This window comes from Alternaria incomplexa, assembly GCF_024043165.1.
Source record: "Alternaria incomplexa strain BMP 0042 chromosome Unknown scaffold_18, whole genome shotgun sequence".
Classification (NCBI taxonomy): Eukaryota; Fungi; Ascomycota; class Dothideomycetes; order Pleosporales; family Pleosporaceae; genus Alternaria; species Alternaria incomplexa.
In genome coordinates, this window is record NW_026249867.1 from 404,968 (window position 1) to 419,464 (window position 14,497).

A 14,497-nucleotide genomic window follows, 5' to 3' on the forward strand; every position below is an offset into this window, starting at 1 on the left:
AAACATCCTCCCTCAACAACCACCCACGCCCGCCTCATCTACCCACCACCCCTACGCCCTCCCGCCTTCGTGCACCCACGCTCGCTTCCGCACACCACCGACCGTCCACACTCGTTCTCTCACGCCGACACCCACACACCGCACGCATCATGTTGTCACGGATAGCCGCCCTACTGCTCTCAGGAGTCGCAGTCCTGCATGCGCAAGCCCAAACTGCCGCCGTTCCTGCAGAGCTCGTCGGCACATGGACAAGCAAGTCGAATTCGACCATGACCGGACCTGTATGCGCTTCTATCCATGTCCGCAGAGGAGACAAGACTAACCACCCGCATAGGACTTCTACGACCCCGTCAACGAGAAATTCACCGAGCCCAAGCACACCGGCATCAGCTACTCCTTTACCGCGGACGGCCATTTTGAATCGGCATACTACCGCGCAATCGCAAATCGTACGTTGCCCGCAGTCACCTCAGCACTACCCGGATAGACACCATAAGATAGCAGAGCGTTCGCTGACAAGCATGACAGCCACCAATCCCAAATGCCCCCAGGGCATAATCCAATGGCAACACGGAAGCTACGAGAAAACGGCACAGGGCGGCCTCGTCCTCAAGCCCATCAAGGTGGACGGCAGACAACTATACTCCGACCCGTGCCAGTACAAGACCGCCGTCTACACACGATACAACGCGACCGAGAAGTTCAAGGTATGTTGAGATGCCTGCCAAGCACCCAAATACGCCATACGCCATACTAACCTCTCTCCAGACATACGAATACGTCGCCTCAGACCAGTACCACGTAGGCACCCCGCGCATCACGCTCTTCAAGTCCGACGGCGCCCCGATGATGCCTCTCTACCTCGCCATGAAGTCACCCAAGATGCTCCCCACCACGACACTCAACCCCCTCGTTACCCAAACCGCCGCATCCAAGAACTCCAAGCGCGGCGAACTACCCATGAACCACGAAGTCATCTACGCGCGAACAACCGGTGCCGTCAGGGCCGACCAATGGTGGTGGTTCGGCGTTTTCATGACTGCTGGTGGAGGATTCCTTTACTACTTCTTCTAGACGCGACGAAGAAATAACGGCAGTAGTTGGGGCAAAGAAGCCGTCGCGCGAACGCGACGACTTACGGGGTTGGGCGCAATATCGGAGTTTTTTGGCATAATTAAGATCACACGGCAACGCAGCATAATCCTTGTTTCATCTGGATCTTCATACGACACGATTCTTGCTGGGTGTTTCAAAGAAGGAAGAGAGGCGTTTGGTGGCATCCATACATCCCATCGGCAACACGAGTCATCAAAGATATCAAAACTCATGTTCAGCGAGCAGGCGCGATTTTGGGATCTTTGTTTTTTCGGGGCGGCATATGTAGACAAATTCACGGCTTTTTTTCCTAGAATTCACATTTCGTCTGACTCCCTGTGGACATCTGTTTCACTGTCGTACTTCAAGACCCTGCACGCAACGTTTCCCAGAGTATCTGTCCGTGTGTTGGTACATTGGTAAACCAACGTCTCAGCCGATGGGGCCGACGTCAACAAAAACACACAAACGACTTCTGCTGGTACGCTAATGTCGTCTCTATATGCAAACTTATCTACACTATACATGTCCATCGCCCTGACAACAAGATAACAGGACATCAAGCTAACGTATATCTTCGATTCGAACGATAGGTTTCCCGATACCGCACACTTCCGTTAAACGTCAAATCTCCTCCACGCTTTCTAAACCTCAATATTTCAATGTGACGAATGTCCAGCCTCCGCGATGCTTTTCCAAGGTTTCTTGTTCTTTTCTAAGATGATGAGTGTATTGTATTGTGTTGTATTGTGTGGGTTCGTGATGGGTCGTTATCGCGTTAGGCGTGAAGTGTGAGTGTCGCTGGGAAGCAAGCAAATCGGGAAGAAAGGTTTGCTGGATGACTAGGAGCTCGCTCGAAGCAAGAGGTGTATGTGAGAGCTTTCGGAGAGAAGACGTTGTGTTGTTGTAGGTTGGTGTGTATGCTCTGCTTTGGAGGAACAGATGGATAGACTTTGAGGTGCGATCGCGTGCTTTGTTGGGCTTGGACAGTTGGTATGTTTCGATGCGCGTGTGGCGTGTAGGCCCTGTCCTTCCCTAATGGAATTCGAAGGCATAGAGGGGTTCTCTGCGCCTAACCTTTCGAGACGGGGTTTGTGGTATGCTGATGAAGCTGGCGATATTCGTTCCCTCTGTTCTTGGCCGGCTTCGAATCTTGTGCTTCTGGCGCATTGGATGAGTACCTTCCCAGGTGCTACGCGATCTGCTTTCCGAGTACCTTCTCTTACTCTCATATTCTCGGCTTGATTCCCCCACCCCCATCAATATCTCCCTCTCCTCCATTCCATTCCATCTCATCCCTCCCTCCCTCTCAAAGCCCAAACCTCTCCATGCCCACCCTAAGATCCTCCTCCGTCCCCAAAAGATTCATAGCCCAAGGCGGTCTCTGACTCTTAACCACAAACCTCGTCTCGCCAATCTCCTGCACCCTCCCCTCTTCCCTCTCCTTCCCTCTTACACCCTCCCGTCCAGCCTCCACCCCAACCTCCTCTCTATCCACAGGCTGCACCTTCTTAGTCCTCCTCTTATACGGCGGCCCCCTCCCCATCTCCGCCGCCTTCTCCCACGCCGTCTCGCACCCCTTCGCAATGATCCCCGCGCTCGCCCACCCCGTTTTCTTATCCGTTTCAAGCAACCGCGTGATGAGCCATTCGCGCTGCCGCGGGTCCTGGAACGTGATTCCAGCGAAGAAAAGGGAGAGGGTTGATTCTGTTAGGACGGCGCCGAGGAAAGGGGAGAGGTCTGATGTAACGGGTATGCTGACGCTAGCCCATATACGGCCGATGAGCATGCAGTAAGGTGCTGTAACGGAGGCGCAGACTCCAGCGGCCATTTGCGCGGCGGGTGGCATGCCAGGGTGGGATCTCAAAAGGATGATTTTGGAGAGATAGGCGAGGCCCCATAGGATGGATATGTCGTAGGTTCTGTGTAGAATGGCTGGGCCGAAGGGTGTCATGTTTCCACCGTGTTCGTGGGGCCGGCCTCCTGGTACGGGTGGTGGGTAGGTGTCTTCTGGTAATGGAGCAAAGCCTTCGCTTTGTTCTAGAACTCGTAACACGGATGTGTGGGCGTCCATGATGGTTTCCCATTCTGACACTGCTTTCTCGTATAGGGTGGGTAGGTCGGCGTGTTGCGGGTTGGGTACGTTGGGGGTGGGGGGTGAGCGTTCGTAGTTTGGGTTTTCGTAGCTGGAGAGGATGGGGCCTGGACCTGCTGAGGGGGCCATGCCGTAGAAATTGGGCATGGGTGGTGGTTGGCTTCGAGGTGGTCCTCCAGTCGATCCGGGGGGTGGGCCAAAGCCTGGTGGTGGCTGTGGTGGTCCTTGCCCTGTCCATCCTGGTGGTGGAGGTCCTTTCCATCCTGGCGGCGGACCTTGCATCTGAGGTGGAGGCCCTCCAGAACCCGCATGCATTTGTTGTTGACCAGGTGGGCCGCTGGGAGGTGGTCCCATGCTGCCAAAACCAGGCATACCTGGGCGAGGTCGCCATCCACCATCCGCTTCCACTTGTCGAAGTTTGCGAGTGCGGTCTCGAACTGTAAAGTCTGCGATACGACCTAGGAGAAGAATGATGTGATCGTGTGAGCCATAAAGGGCATCGGTTCGGCCGAGTGGTGCTCTTGGGGGACAATCGGACCATTTGCGGTAGGGGTTACTGCTTAACGTTAGTCTCAATTCCTAGATCCAGACTTGGTTCACTTACATGAGACGATGGCCGCTTACGATGCTCTGGTAAACATCATGCCTAGCATACGACCAATAAATATCCTGAAGCGTCTCGTAACTTTGCAAGTCCAGTTTTGCAGGAATGCTTTGCCTCGCGTCATGTCTCGCGCCATTGTCCTCAAACACCATTCCAAAGTCGTCATAGTTGACCTTCTTCCCCACGATCGTGCTCACGAGACCCTGATCTGGCATCAAAGCGCTGTCTTTGAGCCTTTGGTCGAACTGTCGTTGGTCAAACAGCATCTCTGGATTCTGATGTGGGAACTGCCGTTCCATCGCCGTCTGCGCTGCTCGCATGCGTCTGTACTCTCGCGTGAGTGACCTGAAATCGAGCTCGGTGATCAGGCGCTGGGCGCCGACGAGATGTGTTCCCCATTTCACATGCTCTGCTGTCCATACTTCGTAAAAGGCTAGGAGCAGAGACGTCGCTAGTGTGTTTGTTGATAGGCGTTTGGTAGGGTTGCCCAGAGAGCGAACAAGGCGTTTTAAAGAGTATGCGTAGTGCTTGTAGGACGGCGTTATAGAAGCACCTTGAAGTCTCGCAATGTGCAGACTCGCAAGGGCCAGCATGGCGTGTAGAAGACCTTGGTGGCTCAGAGCCTTCAGAGGTAGTGTATGTGTCCAGAGTCCCTGCTGAGCTGGGTGTGTAGTGCTTTCAAAAATGAGGGTAGGGTTTCGAGGATTTCGTTCGTACATCGACAGTGTAGGTCCGGTCTATCATACATTAGTAACTCTGCCCAATTTGGTTGATCACGGCCTAATGGGCCCGTCGAGCTTACCACATGAATGTAGTGTGCGAAAACCCTCGCAGTCTTAGGATTGCGCAGGGGGCTTGCTGCATACTCTGGTCTATAGTGCGACAGTAACCCGTCGTACAAGAACGCATCGTATCGTCTGATTCCAAGCTCGTTGTAGTTCTCAAGGTGTATGCGACGGATGTTGCTGAATTCCTTGCTCGCAAGTAGAGCCTGTTCATCCTCGATTGTCTCCGCTTCAAACATTTCTTCGTCCGATTGAACGTCCCAGTAGTCGTCGTCTTCGTTTTCGATCGCGGCTTCGTCGAGAACCTGCGTAGGACTGACATGATCGTCGATATCGAATCCGCCGAGAAGTTGCGGTTGAGATCGTTGCTTTTGTGATACGGCGGTAGGTTGGTCTGTATACACCACAAGTTAGCCTGGAAACATTCACGGACATGTACAGATGATAAAGAGTAGCGTGCTGTCGCACCTGGGGTGACTTAAGGAACCCCAGGCTTAGAAGACATGCACGAATTTATGGATTGACAATGGGTTGGGACACGAAGAGAATAACGATAGTCATTGGGGTATATGAGGTTTTAACTAGACACGAGACATACCGAGGACAGGCTGAGACATATACTTTACATCTGGGGTTATATCATGAATGGGCATCTGCACAGGAGGATAGCTTGCATGACTGAAGTCAGCGTGAGAAACTGCTGCTGGGTAATTGTGAGTTCCAACGTGGCTGAAGCTCGGGGGGCCTCCTTGCGGAGGGTGTACGGGAGCATGCGGATGACCATCGTATCTTTGCATGCCCGGTGGCGCTTCCGTGTAGTGAGAATACTGGTCGCTTCGCGGTGATACACTCGAATAATCCCGATAGGAACCTTCGGCTTGTTGGCTATCAGACCGGTAGGATTGTGGATAGTGTGGCGGGGGCTGAGGGACTGCGGCTTTTATAGCGGGTTCGTGGCTGTAAGGAACCGAGACTGGTGGATATGGCGCGCTCTGGGTATATTGAATGGGCGGTTGAAATGTGCCGTGTGAATCGTGCCTATACTGTGTCTGTGGGCTGGTGTGCATAGACTGAGGGGGCGGGAAATATGAAGCGGTAGGTGTATGACCATGTGGAGGGTGGTTTGGCGAAGAAAGCGGCTGTTGGTGAAGAGGTGATGGCAGAGGTTGTTGATGAGGCTGTTGATAAGCCTGATCGTGTGTGTAGCCATGGGTCACTCCAGGGTAAGCTTGTGGGGGTTCCAAAGGCCCTGAAGTTGGGTTCGCGTCCATGTGAGAGAAGTCGAAGCTACCGTGCGGGCGTGGCTGGATTGGACCAAGCATGCCCTCTTGCATGCCGGTAGTTGGCTCGGGCCCTCGAAATGATTGATTGCGTGTGCCAGGAAGCATGGAGGTGTGATATTGGATGGTGCTGACAACGCCTGGGTGATTCGGCCAGTCGCCAATCGGTGGTTTGAAGATGACTCGTTGGTTGTAGCCCTCGCACTGGCGTTTGGACTTGATGCAGTTGTTGCAAGTAGGTCTCTCTTCACCACACTTTATGCGGCGTTTTCGGCAGGTGAGACATCCGGTTTTGGTCCTCTTTCTCATCTTGGAGTTGGTAGCAGACCCTGAGAGGCCTGTTGGTGACACATCGCCCGGGCCTCCCGAGATTGGGGCGGGCGCCATACTGTCCATGGATTCGAGTAAAGAGATAGAGGTAACAACAAGCGAGTCTGTAGCACTTAGTACGAAGCTACAAGGCCATATAAGGGACGTAAGACTGGGATGACATACCTGAGTAATCTTCGATCCTGAGGAATGGGGACACAAGATCGGCGGGCTGATGTTGGTCCGCTTGGAAGCGGGTACGGAGCCAAGATCGATTAACCTCGCAGCAGTGCCGATCTGAATGGTTGAATCCTGCGGGGCGCCAGTGACGAGGCAGTCAAGCTTCACGGGCGACTGGGTTAAAGATGAAAGTGATGGTGTCGTCTTGTAGGAATCCAGGGCTCAAAGGCAAGAACAAATCTACTCAGGGAGAGTCGATCATTCAACCCACGGGAGCCATGTGGAGCCAGGGCTTCAATGTTAGTTATAACGAAGTGGGGAGCACGCACCAGGTGTCAGAGGCCGCTGGGAAGGCCAAAAGGGGAGCGAGCGGCAAGCCCGCCGCTGTTCGTGGGTACGGAAGGCTGTACGTAAAATGATAGCGCGTCCACAGTACCTACATCAGGCATGGAATGGCCATAGGAGCAAAGGTGTTCTAGACTAGAATGGGAACTATACTTTTCTGGGGAGCGACAAGGTACATGGGGGTTGGATCAGGGTGGGCAACTGGAGTCGGATGCAGAAACAGCGGGTGCGGACACGGACTTGGAGTGTTCAGAGCAGGGCAAGAAGTCAAGTTCGATTCGGCAGCTGTCGTGCGAGGTCTCGTCGGAGTGCGTGCCAATGGACCGGGGGTATTGAAGGGCTTGCGCTAGGAGAGTGGGAGCAGAAAATTGGCGGCTGATCAACGGATCTGATGCCGGGTAGGCTAATGAGGGGGGTATGATGTTTTGCGTTGGACGTGGGTTCCCAGCCAATCTGCCCGATATAGACACACGACTGGCGAAGCGATGGGGGTGCTTTGGTTGCGAGCGTTGAGAGATGGACGGCGGGACGTCGGCCTGGGGAGCTAGCCTGCAATCACTTGGTGCGCTGCCGAGTTCGGAAGCGGCCACGATGCTTTGCCGAGGATCCTCACCCTTCTCGCTCCCACCCACTGCACGTCGGCAAAGCAACCTCTTTGACACTTTGCTCCACCCTGAAGCGTGCTTTGCCTGCTAGCCGCTTGGGCAGCTGTCATCAGCCTCAGTCGCGTGGAGGTTGCGTTCGTGTGCGGAGCCTGAGTGGAACGTGGGACTCGGGCGACAGCTGGCCATGCTTCTATTCCCACGACACAAACCTTATTCCGCGCAAAAGACATTCCGTGTGCGACGCGTCTTCACGTACATATCATCCCAATCCATCACAGTGACTGGCCCAGCTGGAGCGGACGTGTACTCGCCCAGTTCAACAGCTGTGGACATTGCCAATGGCCTAGCTAGCCGCTATTGCTGCCAGGCCTCCAGGAATCGCGCAATTGCCACGGCGGTCTGCTCTGATTGCCTCTGATACATGGCTCTATCATTACCAGAAGCGGCATGGTGCTGATCGACTGATGGCGTCGTCTCACGCGCGCCGGCCAACGAGCTCAAGCATCCGCCAATTAACCTATACCATCAACCACCCTACCGGACCTTCTGTCTGGTTTCGCGCGTTTGATTCACCGAGCACCCCGGACATATTTCGACGTCACTGGCACAACTGCTACTAGAGTGGCCGGCATGCAAAGCATCTTCGCGCTGGTGGCGGTTCAGGGCAAGCTGAGCGGAATACCAAGCTCCGCAATCAAGAGCCATTGCCGCGGGGGCCCGCGCTTCTATTATGATTTTCGTCCAGGAATCGCGAACCCGACAACTGGGCATCGTCAGCCTCTGATTGTGATGGCTCCCTGCCCACGAGTCGACTGCCTCGTCGACTGCCTCATTCAGGGCTCAACGGGGTCAAGGGAGCGAGGTACCTGTGTGCTCGGCGCTATGCCTCCTCATGCCATGTGCTGATGAGCGTGCGGAATGACGATCATGTGGACTTTTGTGGGGCTCGGAATACCTCTATTTCCAGTAATGGCCGCTGAACTTCGCATTCGACATCGCGGGTACGGATGCGAAAGAGCAGCCTCACCCAGCACGCTAATGCAGCATCTTCACACCACGATTGCATTAGTGCTGCGCGCATGCACGACTCAGGGTTGGCAGAGACATAATTCTGCCTTGTTTTGTTTTTCAAAGTCAGTGTCAGACGTTCACCGGGAGAACTGTCTACTGGTCCGCTCGGCGCAGTCGCGGTCTCTTGTGCTTTTTAGTCCTGGTATATCAAACGGGTCACCGGTTCGACGGCTGCGGGTACTCTTCCCGGTTATTAAAGGATCAGATGAAAAGGAAGACTTGCAAGTACAGTGACCTTGGGCGTCATTGTGAAGACCCTACAAACAGGGGTTGAGCCCAGGTTACCAAGGCGCTGGACCCGAGATGCTGCACCTCACATTTTGGCTGCAAAAGCAACCACTTTCCGAGTCATCGGTATGTCCCGATCATGGCTGTTTACGGAAGTGACCGAACTATAAAGCCAATTTTAGACAAGGCTCTCCAAGATAACGGGATGCGGTTGAGTTGCGGTTGAGCTTGCGGCGTGGTTAACCGGATCCGGACAGCCATTCGTGGATTACTACACCGGTGACGATCCGACGGAAGCACAGTTTGCAATTGCAATCGAGATGCAGGGGTCGAAAGAGTTCTCTGCTGTGGCTGCCACGAGAAACGGAACAGCATTGGGCGTGTAGTGGTAGGTGAACGGCGACTACTGAAGGCGCCTTGCTTCAATGGGCTCACCTTAGCGACCTGGACCCTAGATCCAAAGCTTGATTTTCGACATGGGCTGATGCCATATCTACGCCCCTCATCCGCTTGCCATTCTCGACAAGGGGATTGACAGCACTCCCCACATTTGCTAGTCACTTCTGTAAGTTATTGCGAAGTGCACGTGATCGGATAGAGGCGCTGACGTCGTGTTAGGGGAAGTATACACGACTCGCATTGAGAACATGCACGAAGTGATGCGGACATGCTCATCCGCACACCCACGTCTAAAGCGGTTCCTTCGATGTTCGGTTAGGACATGTGCCATGCCGGGTGTTACTCACGGCTATTGACTGCGGCTGATGAGTGCAGCAAGGCTTTGTTCGCGCCTGCAATCTGAGCATCTCTTCAAAGCGACGCGGTCGCATCAGTTATCTCTTGGAGTGCTACTGATGCTTCAGTACTCTGCCATCTCAGAGGTGTGCCCTTACATATGACGACAATATCAACTCAACAATTTAGTAGTCTGCAACCATGCACAATCTGACCCCGCAGCCTATATCCACTAGAGAGACGGTAGTTCCAAGGTAATTTCAAGGTAGTTCCAAGGTAGTTCCCGCGCGAAGTTAGTACGCGGTCGTCGTTGTTTGTCCGCTACCTTCTCAAGAGGAAGAATCAACAATGACATGGCAGTAAAGTAGCAACGGCTGATATATCAAGCTTGCTAAAGCACAGTATGCTCTCGCTCACCGCTGTCCTCAAGCGCAGCCACAGGATACCGTAAACCGTCTCAGGGTTGTAGCTTGCGCAGGTACACCTCCGCCGTAACGGAAGCGTTTACACGACACTGCTAGTGCAGCGACACCTGCAGCCATACAGCATCTCATATTACACGAGCGGATTTCTCCCTCACGGCTAAAGCGAAGTTTCCCGACGCCACTGTCCACGCCACCAGCCGACAGCGTTGCCTCTTGCGAAACGTCCTTCACTGCACATGGCTCCCTTCCAAAACACCCGATTTGTCGTCATCGACCTAGCAACTAGCATGTTCCTACCCCAGGTTCTGGTGCTCGGGATCCTGCCGAAGGAACGGGGCGCATCCGAAGGAAGCTTCGGTGACATTGATCGGCTACCCATGTCAACGATCCTGGTAGGTTGCATGCATGTCATTGTAACGACACGCGGTCTTATACATGGAACGACTTTCGCAGGTACGGCACTGGTATTATTATAACTGCAAGTTCTGGTTTTCCAATGGGTTCTGGCGCGATCGCAACAGCCACTGAAGATGCTTCTTCGACCTTCTCGAATGCCGACTATGTGATAGCGCCACAACTCCAATTCCTTCACATACGACCATAGTTTCAGGATAATAGCGCTTCCCGTTCGCTCAGCGGTACTCAAGCCTGTGAACGGCAGACTAGTAGTCAGGTGGGTGACCACTGGCGAATCCCCGCTGTTGTATGTTTTTTGCATTTTTTTTGCACACCAGCAAAATATACTACCTTGCTTCTCTTTTTCCAATCTCGTCACCAAGAATTCACTCCGCGGCTGCTGTCCGCGTATCCAGCGTATCCGACCTAGTCATCGCATCGAGACATCCGGCAAAACAACCTGCATACCACTAGCTATTGCTTCTGCTGCGAACTCCTTACGAACTTCGCCACCGAGGCGCAGACTATTACTTGCTACTGCAACTAGAGTTGTTCTGCATGAAAAATGCTCTTTGCTTCTCTACGTTTCTTTTGGCAAACAGGTCCGGCAAGCAAACCCACACCAATACAACCCAACGGAGCTGAAAATTTGTGCAGGGCGACATGGAAGTGACGTCTAGACCAGAAGGAAATCTAGCAAGACGGCGAATGGTTGCTACGTAGAGCTGACGTTACGTGGTTTAGTCAAACAAGCTGCGGTATTGTTGTTTTCTATCGGCCCGTCGCATTATCCTTTCGTACCTGCATTTCTCCAGAGACTACGACATGCACCTCCTTCTAATCTTGACTAGTCTCATCGATGAGTACCGAAGTACGTTGCCGTCAAAGTACGTACGTATGCTACACTTGCTTTTACTCGGGTCGAGAGCCTGCCGGAGTCGCGTCAAACGTTACTCGACTATCTCCCAACCTCTCTATACGGCCTGGCGTCGATCGCCAGGACCCTGGTTCGCCCGAAAGATCGTTCATATCTTATTGGGTCACTCGTATGGGCAATGCGACGTACTGTTTGACGATATAGTGTAGTGTGGTGTTGGTGCTTTGCGTCTTTCGCGGCGCGTGGCGGGGATACTCAAGTGCCACACCAATTCAACCCAATGCACCGCTCTCTTATCTTCGAACGTTCAACGCAAGCAACATGTTTACTCAGCACAAAAGATGACATCTGGATCGTGTATGACGATCTCGTCGATCACGCTTGGTAAGCCTACAGTAGCATCCCTCTAAATTACCCCTCAGCAGTTCAACCAAACTGCAGAAGGTCGGGTGCAGTACCAGAATCACAGAATTGGGCCGATTAGTGCAAATTAACCTTATCTCGTGCGGAGCAAGTAGATCTGGACTGACGACAAACCCGTACGCGAGGCACTAGAGAATTGTTTCGAACCGGACGTCGCATTTCACTGTTTCGTCGCATGCAGTGGGGATGAGATAACGCCTGTCATGTATCTCTCGGTGAAAGTCAATTTGAGATGGTGGCTGTCCAAGCATAGGGAATTCGCACTTTAGCGAAGAGGATCTCGGGTTGAACGAAAGTAATGCATCGTGTATTGGGCGTCTTGATGGATGAAGACTCGACCTTCATCGTTGAGAATTGATCCTGTAGACTGACTTTACGTTACATCTCATTCCAGAAAGACACTGGATATCCAGAACCCCAAATCAACCTGATTACGTGCAATGTAGATGATCCAAAGTTGATGTAGGCTCTGGAATGTCCAGTCTATTTCTTGAATGCAGTGGTTGCGAAATGATTGAAGGATGGACTGTACCATGCCATTGCGTATTAATTACATGTTGACAAGGCCAAATTGCAGAAGCACTCTCGCACCACAGATTAGAATCCAGCAACTATCGCGTATTAAGCAAGTTTTTGCCACAAGCCTGTTAACAACCTCAACTTTGGTTCAATAAGAATGCTTTGCCATCGCTAGTTAAATTCTATGAGAACCCTGAATGGATGCGCCTGGAAAGCATCGTGGGCTCATGACGTTGTAGACGTATTTGATAGATCGAGCCAAATGGATTTTGCCATTGTCATGAAATATCGTAGTAGTCACATCGACAATTTCAAGGTCTCCGGAATCAGTGCGCCATCTTGACACAGGCAACAGCCAGGATACTTCTATGCATACAGATGCTGCGCGATATTGCGAAGTGTTGGTAGATATTCCGCGTGGAAGATCGTCATCGAGATGTACAGGAGGCATGTAGCTTTGTGAAACTTCACCGCACTGGCTTGCCGTATGTGTTGCACCACTTCTATTGCCCCAACCATTCGTACGGCGATTCCAGTGGCTCCAAACATCTTTGTGGTACATCCGCAGTCCATCCGAGAGTTCTGTTGGTAGAGATTTCACGAAGTGGGGGTAGTCAGGGGTCTGCAGAAAAGTTCCCCGCCATCACTACGCACATGTCAGAATCTTCCATGAGCTTGCCAGTGTAGTTCTCCATACCCCCCAACCCCCTCAGCAAAGTTTGGTCAAACCTCATCGTCGCCACGTCAAACTTTCGTAACTCCCTTTATAATACTTGTATCTCTTCTAACTTCCATCAACTTCCGATATGGTCTAGTGGCTAGGATTTGCCGCTCTCATAGCAGAGTCAGCTCGCTGTTGCAGCGCAGTGCCGGCAAGGCCCGGGTTCGATTCCCGGTGTCGGAAACAATTCTTTTGTTCTTTTTGCATCTTTCAGGTTCGAGTATGGGTTGGTATATCTTTTTGCCTGCACCCACGAGACGCTTCAGAGGCTGGGTATGTACTTGGATAGCCTCTAGAGCATAGTACAACACTTCTCTTTTGCTCTTCGCGACATGTGAAGTCACTGCCTGGGTTGACTACACGTGGCATGCAGGTACGACCGAAGAGAGTCTACCCTACCACGATCACTGCTCCACTACTTTCGTGCGGCTTGCTCTTAGTAATCAACTGCCTGTGTTATTTCATGGATTCTGATATGGAAGGGCACTCGAATGAGACTTGCCAGAAGTGTAGATCGGCTTCGTGCAAACTACAGCGGACTAGCAGCCCACCCACACTCACACCTCATACGAGGACAACCTAAACAAGTCTGCAGCCTGAGTTAGGCTGGAAACATGCAAATTAGGCGACCTCACGTCAACGTCGCATCAAAGTGCTTCCTTGAATGAGGTGCTGTTAAAACACAAAACTATAACGACTGGTATTGGTATAGAACAGGTCGTGACGGGGTCACTTCAAACGATCGCTAATTCTGCAAACAAGAAACCCCAAGCCGTCCATCATGTGGACAAAGACAGACGCCGGTAATGATCTTTACAATGGTGAACGATAGACAACATCTTCTTTTTGCACTTAATCCTCCCGCAGCACCGCCGCAGTATACCCATTCTGTCCCGTACTCGCATCCCCACTGCCACTCTTCAGCCAGCAATTCGCGCCATTCTCAGTCTCGTACCTTGTACTAAAGTCAGAGCTAATCACGGCGGCTTTGCAGGCACTGCTTGCGTTCATGGCGCTGTATTGACTGCACGCGTCGACGCATTGCTCCAGGGTGTATGCGGTGAAGCTCATGAGGATGGTGTCGAGGATGTTGGTGCTGTCGAGACAGTTGTAGGTATACCGACCACTAATATCGGACTTCTTGCCTTCCAGTCGACTTGAGATGAGGAGCGTGGATGGACATGTTGCATTGATTGACTGGATGGCGCCAAATGGTCTCGCAGAGTAGTACGTCCCTGTGTCTTCAGTTGCAGCCGCCGGGCTATCCGTTGGAGTATCCGATGGGGCATCCGCTGAAATATCCGATGGACTCGCCGACGTGGGTGTTGGAAACAGCTCCATGCTCGAACTCGCCGCAGCCTGCTCCGCTGCAAGTGCTTCGGCCTTCCTACTCAAGCATTAGACAATGTCAAAGAACTAGAACCATGTCTTACTTGTCGGCTTTCTCTTGCACCACAAGTCCTCCCCCTATACTGGTGCCTACAAGTGCAGCAACGATGGTGAATGACATGGCAATGGTGAACCAGTATTTGCGTCGCCTGTGAGCGAAGAACTTCTTCCACATATCAGGAGGGACCTGGATGTGAGGGGCTTGATCCTGATCGCTGTCCAATGCAGTACGGTACGAAAGAATGTCGTGAGAGCCCCGCAGGCGTGAGGACCTCGTCCGCGGCAGACGACCGCGTCCACCATCGTCATCATCGTTGATTTGTGGCAGCTTCGTATCGCCGTTAGCAGAGTAGCGGTTGACGGCCTCGGGATATGTCTCAGGTTGAGCGATCTGCAAACCATCCGACATATCGAG

The 14,497-nt window shown here is 52.6% G+C and overlaps 2 protein-coding genes and 1 non-coding gene across 3 annotated transcripts; 2 read left to right on the top strand and 1 right to left on the bottom strand.

Annotated features, from left to right (window-relative positions):
- Positions 1-149: 149 nt before the first annotated feature.
- Positions 150-1,074, top strand: J4E90_009994 (uncharacterized protein; the record flags this gene model as incomplete). The annotated part of the gene is made up of 4 exons (XM_051439511.1): positions 150-281; positions 335-449; positions 529-707; positions 769-1,074. The coding sequence occupies 4 exons, from the start codon at positions 150-152 to the stop codon at positions 1,072-1,074; spliced, it is 732 nt and encodes a 243-aa protein (XP_051286728.1).
- Positions 1,075-2,404: 1,330 nt separating this feature from the next.
- On the bottom strand, positions 2,405-5,196 carry J4E90_009995 (uncharacterized protein; the record flags this gene model as incomplete). Its single annotated transcript, XM_051439512.1, has 4 exons — positions 2,405-3,746; positions 3,795-4,531; positions 4,597-4,973; positions 5,178-5,196. 4 exons carry the CDS (start codon positions 5,194-5,196, stop codon positions 2,405-2,407), a joined length of 2,475 nt encoding a protein of 824 aa, XP_051286729.1.
- Positions 5,197-12,772: 7,576 nt separating this feature from the next.
- J4E90_009996 lies at positions 12,773-12,876 on the top strand. Its single transcript has one exon. It is a non-coding gene; the product is annotated as a tRNA-Glu (tRNA).
- Positions 12,877-14,497: the final 1,621 nt, after the last annotated feature.